At 42.0% G+C, this 14,577-nt stretch overlaps 1 protein-coding gene across 26 annotated transcripts in view; it reads right to left on the reverse strand.

Annotated features, from left to right (window-relative positions):
- The window catches only part of LOC119436989 (long-chain-fatty-acid--CoA ligase 5), a 184,140-nt gene that overhangs the window by 20,838 nt on the left and 148,725 nt on the right, over nt 1-14,577 (reverse strand). For 19 of the 26 annotated variants that reach the window (XM_049660174.1, XM_049660153.1, XM_049660158.1 and 16 more), the window contains 6 exons: nt 13,528-13,605; nt 10,674-10,808; nt 10,415-10,497; nt 7,589-7,739; nt 7,156-7,228; nt 6,079-6,167 (listed from right to left, as the gene is read on the reverse strand). The exons of 2 other annotated variants lie outside the window; for them this stretch is intronic. In XM_049660174.1, coding sequence (XP_049516131.1) covers nt 6,079-6,167; nt 7,156-7,228; nt 7,589-7,739; nt 10,415-10,497; nt 10,674-10,808; nt 13,528-13,605 — 609 coding nt within the window. The remainder of the gene's footprint in view (nt 1-6,078; nt 6,168-7,155; nt 7,229-7,588; nt 7,740-10,414; nt 10,498-10,673; nt 10,809-13,527; nt 13,606-14,577) is intronic. 5 more of the 26 variants (XM_049660157.1, XM_049660160.1, XM_049660156.1 and 2 more) reach the window with 5 other exon arrangements.

Consider the following 14,577-nt stretch of genomic DNA (forward strand, 5'->3'; position numbering starts at 1 on the left):
TGGGAGTCCATCGTGTGGGTTGGGGCTCAGCACGAATGTGTGGTGAGGGGGTGTGGAGTTGGTGGCTGTGTCAGGTGCCTCACTGAATTTTGTCATTGGAATAAGCTCAATGTAGAAGGACACACCCTATACCTGATGGCTCACTTTCACGGATATTGCCTTTTTTTCCTTGAAATTTCCAGCCTCAGGACGTGCCTCGCATTATATTCGGGTTCGTGACACATATAATCCCATTGAATTTTTCTTTAGGAGAGACCAAAAGCCGCTCGTTGCATGATATTTGTGGTCGTGTTACTTACATGCAAATCCAGTACTTTCAGTACCCATTGACTGACTGAGGGGTGCAGGACTTTGGCAGTGGTAGCAGCACCAAAGCAGCTGCCCAAATGGTATACCCTATAGTGTTAGATTTCTTGTGCACATGGGTGTACTGTGAAAACACGTTAAAGGAATTCCACAGTTGCTGCAGCATCACGTCTGGATCTGCGGATCACTGAGCAGTTGTTTGATCACATGTCTGAATTTCTGTTGTCACTGAGCAGTTCTTTGATCATTAGCTTAGGCTGTCTGTTTTCTACATATTATATTACAGCAATGGCATCAGAGTAGCTGCAAAAATGGGATTTTGCTGTACAATCACAGGTTGGTTGCTTTTTCGACTGTTACATTGCTCTATTTGCTGCAACTGCCGCCAAATGTTGCTTTACCATGTCTGGTGAATGCCTTGAACGTGAACCACATTTGGATGATGCTTGTGAAAGTATAACATACTCCTTGCATGCAAAGAAAACTATCACACCGGTAGGTGTGGTGGAGTCACTGATGAAATAGAAGTTGAAAAATGAAAGTTCTCGCAAAATCTGGAAGTGTTCATGGCGCTTGCCATCAATAATGTGTAACAATCCAAGCAAACAAAGATAACCTACCTATCCTGAAGAATATGAAAGTGATGCTTCAAGTTGTCAACTTAAAGCTTGATATACTGGTGCCGATCAAGGAAAGAGTTGAGATTATATAGAAGGATTCAGTGCAATTCATGTTTAATCAGCTTGGCAATCTTGTCAAAACGACCAAATAAAATTGTGACTTTTAAGAGATTGCCATGATAACGTGATGAGGTTGCTGGCATTATTTGGTGCTTGGGAAATAAAGCATCACAGGTATGTGGTGATTGAGATTCTCAAAAAAAAAGGAAATTAGGTGTGCCACTAAAGATATCTAATAAATTGAACCCATAAACCACTGAAAGAAGTTGAGTGTGCAAAGGCAAATGGCTACAGCTATATTTGCACAGTAATAGAAAAGTTGTAATCGGGCTGATGGTGCACAGGTGATGGATGTATATTGCATGTTCGAGGGCTTAATTTTTCATGAGCTACTCATTTTTGTTTTCCTGTTTTGTTTCCATGTGCCTTAGTGAGCGGAATGCCTGACTGCAGACTTCCGTCATTATGTACAATTAATGAAAAATAAAGTAAATTTTTCTATGGAACTCTTTTTTTGTAACTTCTGTTCAGTTGCAAATGACACAGTTTTCCCTACTCTGCACTGAATGGTGAAAGGGGGGGAGGGGGGGGAGCGCATGCAGGCATCATATTTACTGGAGCTTTGGGGCGCCCTCACCATGGCTGCTCACATACCCATTTTTCTGGCTGTAACAACCTAGAGTCAGTGCACAGGTGTTTTTAACATTCCAGGATTAAGTAAACTTGACGTCACTATGCACAAAATTTAGATTACGACAGCCCAAGATGGCAACTGCCATGAACTGAATATAAAATTGCCTATAAGCATGCATTGTGCAATTGAATGCCTGTGAATTCTGTAATGCCACTTTCATGAAAATGACTGGCATGGTTTGCTTGAAACTGAAAACATGTTCGATCCTCAGTTGTGGCAGACTCACTTCACTATAACATATTTGATAATGCAGGTGCAGATTGTGAAGGAATTGAAGCGGCTGTAACTCTTGGTGAGAATCAGTCATGCTTATTAGAAATTATAGCTAAGGCTATATATACATTACTTCAGTTGAGATAGAAGCTCAGCTGTGGCACATAGGTACAGGCGAATAAATTTAGAAAGAAAAATTCTGGCTCAACCCATTTCACGATGCCGATGCTAATACGATAGCATTGAAACAATGTAGAGACGTATTGCCACCACAGAGATCAGTCATGTATGAGCTGGGCTCCTCTCTCACGAGTCCCTCTGGACATGCTACGCCTGTTAGCAGGGTTGCCGCTAAGTCGGTGCTTGACATTCGATTCGAATCTGCCCAGCACCTAAGAAATTTCTTTTTGTCATTGATGAGCGGCCCGGCCCATACCTCGTGACCTATTTTTGTTTCAAACTGGGTGTCCTCAGCACAACAGCCCCAGTGCTCTACCCCTTATACCATGGATTACCCAGTGACCCAAGTTTACGGAAAAATGGATAAAGACCCGGACAGACAGGAAGATAGGATATTCCACACTTTTCAGGGTCTAAGAACGATAATTATAGGCAATATACACAACTGGCCTGTTATGGATACGTTGCCGGCATTGCAGGAGAACAATTTACGATTTAGAGCTTCTATTGGTAAAACCACAACAATATACACAATTTTGATTTCACAAGAAACAGTAGTGCCATCTGGTTTATGTATTCATCTACGTCACAGGCTCCAGAAGGAGTATTGCGTGGAGGGGGGAGGGCATCGCATAACAAAGGAGCGAAAAAGTTATACAACGTTAGAAATATAAACAGCGACACAAGATCAACGCAATAAATTAAAGATAACAAATTATAAAATCGTGCAGTAAAATTTTACCATTAGAAAGCTGGGTTATACAGTGAATAGCACGATTGCATAATTACATAAAAAAAGTTACACCAGAAATAGAAACCACTTGAACACTACCCAAACATACTGATTTTTTGTCTGAAGGTTAGAGTATTGTTAATGTCAGCAATGTTATCGAGAAGACCATTCCAATGCCTAATGGCACGTGGCAAAGCACACAAGTCAAAGGCATTAGTTCGACCAAAAATGTGCTGGACGCTAAGGCGATTGTGCAAGCACCTAGATGTGTGGGATGGACAAACAAGAGGCAAGGTGGACGACTGCTCACTATGAATGATTTTATGTAGCAGACAAAGCGACACTACATTCTGGCATGATTCCAAGGATGGTAGTGACAACGACAACATAATGTTAGATACGCTCAAATATTGGTTGCAATACCTGGCGATTAAACGTGCAGCACAGTTTTGGCTATACTCAAGAATGCGGATTAGATATGTCTGGTGAGGTGACCAAATTGAACCTACCAATTCTAGTTGGGGCAAGAATAATGTTTAATATGCAAGCTTTCTTGTGAAGGAAGGAGCAGCATGAAGGTTGCATTTTTGAAGATTGATGATCAAAGCACTTGTGTATATGGAGGTTAATCGATAGTACATACAACACTGCCACAGTGCAGTCAAGACATTGCAGCAATGAAAAAAATTCAGAGCACTTATCAAACAAGGACATGTATGCAAACAGCAACACAACACACATGGAGATGAGATGCAGTGCAACAATGCCTTGTAGCCTACAATGTGCGGTTACTCAATATTTAGAAGCAACGGCACTACCACTAGGACAACTAGAAGTGTTGTGCACGGGTGACGAGTTGACCGTAGTAGCAGCAGAAGGCACAGGCTGTGAATTTGCGGGGCGATCAGCTGTTGCGACAACAATTAACTGTAGACTGCCTAGGTTGAAGGGAACACAGTACGTTGGCCTGTTGGCTCTTCACTGATGTTGCGTAAGGGCCTATAATTTGTGCAGAAAGCATGTGGCCATCCATGGCTCAATCACAGTTGTAAGGTTGTGGGTGCCGACATTGCTCTTAAATTTTGCAAAAATGCCGGCATGACCAACTTGGTCGTCTGCAGTTTCACTTTTCTGTCACCACCAAAGAACACTGCCACTGGTGCAATTTTTTGGTAGGCTTAACATCTTTTAAAAGCACCTTAAAATAACACTGCCAATAATTTGTCATCAAATTGACAAAACACAAAGAACAGACCAGCTTAGCTAGCCTCCCCATTTTGCAAACAGAATAGCAACTCACTTTGAAGAAAATGGGCCCACATTGTCATCATGATTACTGAGGGCATGCAAAGCGTGGAATGCCAGATTGGGAGCAGTACTGGGGCACTCCTGACAATCGTCTCATGGTAGACATTGTCTTATAACACATGCTACGCATGTATATATGCTACATGTTTTTAATGTGAGAAAAACTGCAAAGCTGGCCGGCAGCATATCGCAGCACCTTCGCCATCGGCGTCTGTCAAGCAAGGACTGGTTACGTAAATATCATTGCGTCGATGCTACCGAATAGGGCGGGCACAGAGGCGCCGCTCCAGGGCGCCGGTTCGCGAACTGGCCGTTGCCAAGACGCCGACGTGAATTGGATATTTCGAGCGTGTGCACAGCACGGATTTCACGGCGGTCTGCCACCACAGCTGCACCACTCGTTTCAAGCACAGAGCACGAACTGAGGCCTCATGGCGTTCTGCCACCACAGCTGCGCCATTCGTTTCAAGCGCAGTACTTGAACCACACATTCAGCGCTGAACCGTGGGCGGTCGACGCAGTCACATTTTTATGACTTGTAGAGAGCAGCACATCTCTCGACGTCCGTTATGCAAAGGCGGACGCGGTTCGCTGAACTGCACTGCGCTACGCCACTTCGACATTTCAATCGTCACCACGGATCGCACAACGCAGGTTCTGTATTGCCAGAGCTCACCGAGGCCAAAGCCGCACTGCCACACAAGCACTACTCACGGCTTTCCGCCAAGTAACACAGAACCTACAACCAATACACAAGCAACGCAAGCACAATCACACACGCAATGTTGAACAACGCGCGGTCGGCGCGGGCCACAGAACGATCACGCCGAGAACGAACACGCCATCCCATGCCGTCGTCACTTGGCGCCACCATCGCGCCTTCTCAAAAGTCCCTAAATGATCCTGTCCCTAGGTGCCTAGGATCTGGTCACGTGAGGGATTTTTGTACGACATTTAGACGCACGCCCAAGATTGGGTAGTGCGGCTCGGAAAGAGCGATTTAGTCCGCAAAATCGAACTTTGGGGTCTCAATTCGTCCGAAAAATTGGGTGCGAAAATGCATGAACTCAATGGGAACCCTGACGGTGCATTTTTTGAAGTCCGGAATATCCAGCAAGTCCAAAATTTTGGAGTCAAGCACCACCACGCCCGCTTTCGCGGCAGTTATCGATTCCGTGAACATCGTCCGCAACTTTGTTGAGTGCAGTGCGGGTGATATTTGTATGCTACGTTTTTTGAGCCAGCTGGAGAGCATGGCACTAGGGGCGGCGAACCAGCGCGCCAAGTAATCCCGCATCGGTAATTACATTGAGTAATTTTTCTCGGACATGGAAAATAAAGGTGATTTCTTTTTGCTGCAAGTTCTTGCTTGTTTTCTTTTTTTATTATTCATTTCGGTTAATTCGAAAATCCGCTTAATTCGAAGAATTTTCGCGGTCCGGCGACCTTCGAATTATCGAGGTTTTACTGTACGTAGTATTTCCTTCATTTTTCGGCACATACAAGCGTGTAATCGGCGTAATCTCGTGTGCACAGACCATAGATAGCGATATTGCGGCGCATAGACCTTTTCCGGACTGCAGTCGCCATCGATAGCGACGTCAAAACATGGTAGCCATGACGTGTTTTCTACTCCCATAGCTTCTAGCGCTTCCCCATTGTGGTCGTCGTCGTCACGACAACACCTGCTCGCAAAACTTGTCTCTGTGTGTGTTTGAGTGAGAATTAACATGTTTATTTGGCCGGTAAGTAAAGTCGTTCATCTGCCATTGTCAGTTAATTAGTACATCACTTCGTGCGTGCCTGATCCACATTCCCTGTGAACTACGTATTAACAAGGTTTTAATGTATTATGTTCTATAGTTCTTGCGAATGTGAGGTGTTATCATGGCACAAACAATTAGAGATGCAGTACGAACAAACTAAGCTGTTGGTACTGCAGTGTGCTCTCAGAAAGCACTCACCTCTCCTTCATTGTTGCTTGCATAGTACTCCATGTCAGGAACATCCACTAGTTTCACATTGCAAGCTCCAATGGGAGGCCCCACATGACCTGTGTTTAATAAACATAGTTAACTTTCCAAACAAGCCATCGACAAAGGCAATGCTTACTTAAGTTCATAAAATAAAATATACAAAAAGCTTACAACATCTCTTATGTGTATTATGTATATAATGTAGTCAAGAACATCTCGGCCAAATATTCTTGGACTTGCCGCAGGAAGCCTGTATTTTGTTCAAGACCACCTGCTTTTCCCTTCAACTTCCTGAAATGCCCATCACTTTCTGTGTATATTCCTATGCACTTGGAATACACTGACAAATTGCAAGACTTCCTTACATGTCATGGCTAAGCCGTGCCTCCAACAGAAGCTAAAACAGAAAAACCTGATCGCTGATAAGATGGTGGCTCTATCTGGAGGCAGGGAATGACACCACTGCACGATACTATAGTCTCCGAGATTGGGAGGTGTGATAGAGGGTCGCACCCCCCGAATATGCCAAGCTCAGCATGATGACGGGTAGAAATTGAAATGAAACATTCACTCATTAAATAAAATAATGAATAAAATACAAATTCTTATGGGCTCCTTTTGAACACTGGACTATAATAGATCAGACATAAGGTAATTTTCCCATGATCACTGTGCCATATGCTTTGTATACAAGCCGCAGCTTCTCATTGACATTGCGAACAAGGAACCCCCTATGGGCTCCAATAAGTCCGAATATATTTCATTTTATTGTTTTAGTTGACAAGTGCATCTTTCCCTTAAATTATGTTCCTCCCTTACCAGGTGGGCTTTCATCAAACACTGAACGATGGCGGGCAGAGCATAGAAACAAAGCCTCGAGTACAGTGGAATGACAAATGAGAAAAGGCTGAGAGGGCATGGCAGCGGCAGCATTTAAGTGCCAATAACTCCATTCATACAAGCACATTAAAAAACTCGCAACACGATTCTCATTCATGTCACATTTCACATCATAAAAGCTGTTGCAAGGCCTGTTTAAGCAGATTGTATGTTATGTTTCCTTACCCGCATTGTAGTCACCAGGAAATGTGAGAGTGCAAGGTGCAGTACACTCAGTCTGACCATAGCCTTCCACAATCTAAAATGAAGGGACAACCAGAAATGTCTAAATAATTGGTATTTTCACAAGCAACTATGAACAAAAAATGTCTATTTCAGCTGAACGTCACTGCTTCCGTGGCAACTAAACTTAACACATGAGAATGACAACAGCAAAAAATTGAGACAGTGATTATAGAAAGCAGTCCAAACGTTAGGGACAAACTGATGTCATGAAAGACCTAGTTATCTAAAATTCAGTGTAAATCACAAACTGCAGGTTGGATTCAATACACATGAATGTCCTAAAAGCTAAACCGAAGATATGAGTAATAAGCTTAAGCTACCCACAGGTCAGTTCAAAACAGCAAGCTAAATAGTATTTTGGGTACACACTTACCACGCAGCCCAAAGCACATCGAACAAATGTTATGACACTTGGTGCCAGCGGCGCAGAGCCGACCACCATGAGCCGAAGGCGGCCTCCCATGCTTTCATGGACAGACTTGAAGATCAGCTTATCCCATAGGCTGTTTCGTCGCACAACAAAACTGTGAATGTACAAAAAAAAAAAAGAATTTTTTTTTTGTAGTCTAAGGAAACAATGTAGTCGTAACACACTGCAAATAAGTCTAACAGCCTGTTAAACTCAAGGCACGGCTAATATACTAATTACAGTATTACACAGTTATGTATACTGCAAGTTATACAACACAGGTCTTCGATTGATTCTGTGAAAATCAAAGAAATTTCATGATGCATACAGACGTTGCATTTATTCCAACTTTGCACACCCAAGAGCAATGAAAACCTTGTAGTGTAGTACATATCCATATACAATTTCTGCAGCGAGAATTACAGCATCGAAAATAAAAACATTTTCATCAAGTCCCCTAGCAGCTTCTGAAGAAACAGGCTCATAGTAGTAATAAATAAGTTGTACGTTTGTTAGATAGGAGTGTTTCTCCCAGCTCTGACCACGTATGAAATAAGTGCACACTGCGACTGTTTTGACACATTTAACCCAGTGACAGCATAACTGAGAAGATATATTACTGCTGCCTCATGCTGTCTGCAGTGCCATTCGTATAAAAAAAAAAAGTAAGCATGGTGTGGAGATCTTAATGTGCAATGTAACTTCTGATAAAAACCACTGAAGATCCGGTACTACATCCTCAATCCATAGGTACAATAATCCCATTAATTCCATCAGCAACCACAAGATACCAATTTTGCACCACCCCATTGAAACCCAAAATGCTCTGAAGAAGCATGGTTTTGAAGCCTTTTGAAAAGCTTGCATGTGAAATCCTGTCGCACTGCTCCAAATATGAGCAATTACCCAGTGATAGGGTGGCCTAAGTCACCATGCCCACAGCTAGTATTTGACAAAGTTAGACTAATCAGTACAAAGAACTAACAAACATGTACTCAAGAAGGCGGTTCAGCATAATGATTGCCACTAGTGACAGCCATTATCAAAGAAGTCCCGAAAGACAGCATAGCATAGGAATATCAAGAGCAATTATAATTTGACTACATTTCACATTGATATACAAATTAAATTTTTGCATTTCACACACTTGCCATACATAAAACTGAAGAAAGATGTTGAAAGAAATTTGTAACTGAGCCAATTTTCTTCCCCTCAAGTAAACTAAGAATTTTTGAAGCCACATTTGTGGGGAAGGCTTGAACTTGTTTGTGCTGCATTGTTAAAACTGCTTTTGATGCATTTTGCTTCCGTAAGTTGCTTCACCTAGTTGCTTTATGGTAGACTAAAAGGATACTCGTTTAAAAGCTCATATTTCATTGGCAAGGCAGAGAACAGAAAAAATTTTTGATGAAGCTGCCCCTTCAGAAAGATCAACGTTTGGGAATAAATAGACTTCTCCACTATCAAAAATCCTCTACACATCAGCCGCAGTGTTGATGTGTCATGAACGCATATGCTTAGAGCAGAGGCTCCCAAACTTTCTGGCCTTGACGCCACACCTGCCTTCCCCGAGTGCCGCGGTTACTCAAACAGAGTTACATGAACAGAGTGTTCAGACTAAATGCCACTTGAGATGCGAGCTTGGAGTCTCCAATATTTATGGTTCAGCACATTATCTTTGATCTCGAAGGCCATCATGCTTGACTGGGGAACTCCCGATCGTACAATAACACCCAAATTCATTTTCTTCCCCTGCACTGCTCCACGCTCCTTAATACAGCGCATGCCAGCAATACGGCTACCGCCTCTATTTACTGTGCACCATAAAGTGAGTCTTGGCACAAACGAAGTGTAGGACGCACAAAGTTTACTTATTTATTTAGCTTGTGTGCACAAATATTGAAAGTTATTTGTGCTGTGGAATGGTCATCAATACACATACCCATCGCAATGGTCACCCTAAATGCCCGCACCTCCCGGCCACATGGGAGCGCGATGCGCTCAAGGTGGTTGTTCCAAGTTTTTATTCTGGACAAAGCAGAAATGAACGCAGTGCAGAATTGAACCGGCCTATATTAATGAAAACTGCTCCATGACGACAACAGAGTGCATTTATTGCAGATGTGCCCTGCATGTCCTTACAGTACGCCGACAGCCACTGTCGTATGTTGACAACGATCCAAGTTGACAGGCCGCTAGATTTGAAAGTTTTTTCCAGCTTGCAGGAAATACAAGTCCATTCTCATTCAGACCACCCTGTGAGCACAAATGAGAAGCGTTCGGCGCGAACACTGAGGGTCCACGAATTGCACAGCGGAGAGTCATGAACGCCATTGCCACGGTGGTCTTTCTCGCAAGGACTACCCAAGTGTGGATGTGGTTATTTTAATTGTTAGATTCAAATTAATGTAAAAATCTACCAAAGGGGGGATTGGCTCAGATTCGTTTTGGCTGGTCGCGTAACCCCTGGGCTCAGCAGAACACAGTTTGGGAACCCCTGGCTTGGAGCACAGAGCATTGGTTAGCAAGAGGGGCACAGACCTTTTAAAGCAAGTTTTCCAGGTGTTTCTGCCTGTTCAGCTTTATTTCTGAAAGTGTCCAAAATGCTCATTTTGGCTTTTTTTGAGATGGCTATAAACTTGTTGGCTATACTGGCATGCCAAACACACCGTATACATATATGTCATGATATCTATGTTCAATTTAATGCTGTTCCACATGCCTGATAAAATATTTTTAACCACAGCATACAATGCTGCCACAATAGCTGTAAAGCACAACATCACTTACTTCTGGAGCTCAGCCTCTTTGCTCTTGAGGGCCATGTTCAACAGTGTACGTTTGATGAAACTGCCACTGCAGGCAGAGATCACCTACGGGAATAAAGAGATTTCTGCACTGTCCAACATGTTCTACAAGTAAGCTGCAGATTTCTTGTATGTGCCATGGATGCATAGGCTTAGAGAGAAAATGTACATGCATATTTAGCAAGGGGCACACAAGACACTAACCTGGTAGCAGAATGCAAGTCATAAAGCCAACAACACACCTTATCATGAATTCTGTTCAGCAGGCGGGGTACTGTGGGACTGATTGTCGGGCGCAGGGCCTTCATGTCTTCGCCAAGCTCCTTGATATCACCGCTGAAGAAGCCAACTTTGCCACCAATCATGTAGATTGCCATCTGGGCAGGTAGTGTATGGCATACAGGTGAACATAAGTCAGCAATGAAATTCCCATTAAAAAATATGCTCCTTGAAATGCATTGCAACTTTCCTGGTGCATGTGCAAACAGGTTGAAACAAATGCCACTGAATTTGAAGCTGTCAACTAGCAGCCACAGAAGCACAAAAAATTGAGCTTTGCTTTAACGAAAGTTTAAAAATTCTCTGGCATCAATTTTTAATCACAGCAATGAAACGGACATTGTACATTCTTAAAAAGAAAAAAAAATATCAAGAAGTGACCAAGGGCAGGGCCTTGCACAGTAATCATAAATGCAAAGGCTGTACCAGAAATAATACATGAGATTTTACCTAAAAACCTAGGATGCAAGAGATGCCATAGTAATAATTGTTGATGTGCCCTGAAGTCAACTTTGAGATGTCACAAAAGGACCACTGCAGTGTAGGATTCTGGATTAATGCAACTACCTAGGTTTTTTTTATGATGTCAATCTAAATCTATGTCCACAAGCATTTATGAACGCTTCCCTGAAGGATTGGGCTGAATGACATTGGGATACAATCCTGACAGATGCTACAGTGGAGTGCTCTGGATCAATTCTGGTGTCCGCGGTTTTTCAATGTGCATCAGATACCTTTTTATTGTGTTGCACTTCACTGGATTGCAGCCACAACAGCCAAGAACTTAATCGACAACTTCATGCCTTGAAGCAGAGCACACCACAAATGTGAGCCATCATCGCAGGAATGCATCAGGTATCTACCGCTGTCCCTCATTAATTATGTTGTATAAAGCCTAATCACTAACTAATCTAACACCTTATATGCAGGAAACGGAACACTAAAGGGCTAATAAAGCTATCCCTACATGTAGTTCTAACTTTCAAACAAGATTTAAACATTTTATAACATTAATGTCATACATTTCAGCAAGTAAAAAATGAGTAACATGATATGGGTGTCCCAAGGTTACTCTCAGGTTCACAAGTGCATAAATGCATAGCAAATTTAAATTTATTAAGACTTTTTGTTGAGTTTGTGACAGCTTTGTGAGATAATTCTTCCACAGTCTTCCCAGTCTCATGTGTGTTTCACTATAAAAATGTGTACCTCAGATGTATTGAACTTGTGTATTTGTCACATTTTATATCACATCCATGCATGAAAATTTGCATTTCTATAAAATTTACAGCCATAATTTTTTTGTATTGTATGGACAACAAATGTTTTTGGCACACAGTTACAGTCGAACAGCCTGATACAAATTTTTTAAACTACATTAACATTAAATTAAATTATCGGGTTTTACGTGCCAAAACCACGATCTGATTATGAGGCACGCCGTAGTGGGGGACTCCGGAAATTTGGACCACCTGGGGTTCTTTAACGTGCACCTAAATCTAAGTACATGGGTGTTTTCGCATTTCGCCCCCATCGAAATGTGGCCTACAGAGACCTTAGTGAACACATTCACCTGTGCAGATTATTGAGCTAGTCCAAGTTGCTCAACAAAGCATTCTGCTTGATACAATGCAATCCTCTACCTGTTTTCACACAAATTGCCCAATCTAAGATGTATACCTGGAAGCTGATAGCGGACACACGTGCCTCTCAATTTTACAGTTGCCCAATGAGACCCTGGCAATAAGCCAACGGGCCCAAGCGTTATTTCGTGCAATGAAAAGCAGAAAGGAGTAGATGCGTGACACTTGCATATGTGGCTGCTAAATCCGAAAAAGCAGGTGTCTCCAGCACTGTGAAAAGGCCTATATGTGCTAAATATTTGTTAGTTGGTTCATTGTCAAATAGCACTATTTCTGTCTACATATAGGGGCGTTTGGGAATTTCTGTCAGGCCTAAGCAGCAACCCAGCCCAGTTCTAGAGTCGTAAACTTGGCAGGATGCCATCACATGTATTGCATCACAGGCAAATGCAAACAAAAAAGAAATGAAAATTTCATACAAAGTTTCATGCAGTGCAATTTCCCTTTTCACTTAATGCAGAAAATTATTGGAATGGTAAGGTGTGTCCATTATGTTGCAGTCTAAGGTGAAACAGGCTTGCTACAACATGCTCGCCCCAGCCGGTACTTTTTTTCCGCTCTCTTTTAAACTGATTTTGCTGGAAACAACAGCATTATCTTCAGCAATTAAATATGTATTCGCTCGCTGTGTGTTTACAACTGAACAGAGCTTAGGCTTTGTTTTGACAAATGAAGAAAAGAAATTAAAAGATAAAAATGACACACCAGTCTGAAAAGCCCATCTTTGGAAAACCAAAAACCTATGTCAATGTGTCCAGCAACAATAAGCAAACCTCAGATCGTTTCACTCTTCGTGTTAACTTTTCTTACTAGTTCTTTCATGAACTCCTGCCCAGTTTCTGTGTGAATAAGCATCGTGAAGTTCAGCAACACTCACTAGCTTATCGAATTTGTTCAATTCATACTAGCTCAAACAAGGCGACTGAATTTAGAACAAAAGGTTCATTCTAAATGAATTCATAAAAGCTGTAGCTATAGATCAGAATATTAACAATAACTGATAAGTTTAGGCTTCCTTTCTCTCAGATCCTAGGGCAAGTAGCGAGTTGGTTAAATTAACCTGAGTAGAGTTTGCACAATATTAAGTTGGTTGCAGAGAAATGTGGTCAAAGTAGTGTCAAATCAACAGCATGCCTGAAAATTATCCGCACATCTCTCCACTTTAAATACTTGCCTCACAACACCTTTCAAGCATGTGGGCCAAGGGAAGAAATGACAACATCACATCATCACCATTAGGAGCAATATCCCCCTGTAATAAAGAAAACAATATACAATAAATAAAAGATCGACAAATTAAATTACAATCTGTTTGAGAAGTTTCCTTACATATATAGGAAGAATGGAACAACTGAATTGATTACTACTGTGAAAAGCCACCATTCAAAACAGACCATTTTATTTCAGAACTATTGCACCAGTTTCCAGATACCAGTCCCCTAAATGTGTAACAATATACATTAGCATTCCACTCAACTTTACAAAACCTCCCTCGTACAGTGTGAGAACAAACTAACTGAAATGTGAATGCATCTTTCGCAAGATTTTGTGGATATATTTTGCTAAGTGGATATGATTCAGTTTCTGCAACTGCAACATGTGCCCCAAAGTGAATAATAATTATGATTAGTTAAACTTTATTAATTAGCAAACCACAGATAAATTTGTTGGCCAAGTCATGTCTACCTGAAGTAGTCCACCTGAAGAGCTGGAATCTGCTAGCCAATTTGTCAAAATGTGGTTAAAAGAAAAAAAAGCACTAAAGAAAAAGGTGAAATCAATACTACAGCAGGGAACTATGTGAAGTCCACACATTTCTAATCCAATTTTTATTCTGCCGCTAAGCTAACTATATGAAAGCAAATATGACAGATCACTTAACTAGACCTTCCTGCCAGTGGCACACTGACGGGGGGGGGAGGTCGGAGGTTGTAACCCCCCTCCCCTGAGGGCGACTTAACCCCCCTAACCCCTTTTCTTTCCTTGCGCATTTGAGTACTGCAACTAAGATGTAAGACGCGCAATCGTCTGCACACTCGCAAAAAGTGCATTTTTTGACAATTTCCTGTGAAGAAATTGAAATTAGTGCCGTTTAGATGATATTGGCAAACTGTCAACCCCCCCCCTGGCAGAGATCCTGGGTGCTCTACTGCTTCCTGCTTAGCCTGCAACAATTCTGTGAAGCCCACACTTAATAAATAGGTTCACATCATTGTTCACCGCA

The sequence above is a fragment of the Dermacentor silvarum genome, chromosome 1 (genome assembly GCF_013339745.2).
Source record: "Dermacentor silvarum isolate Dsil-2018 chromosome 1, BIME_Dsil_1.4, whole genome shotgun sequence".
Taxonomy (NCBI): domain Eukaryota; kingdom Metazoa; phylum Arthropoda; class Arachnida; order Ixodida; family Ixodidae; genus Dermacentor; species Dermacentor silvarum.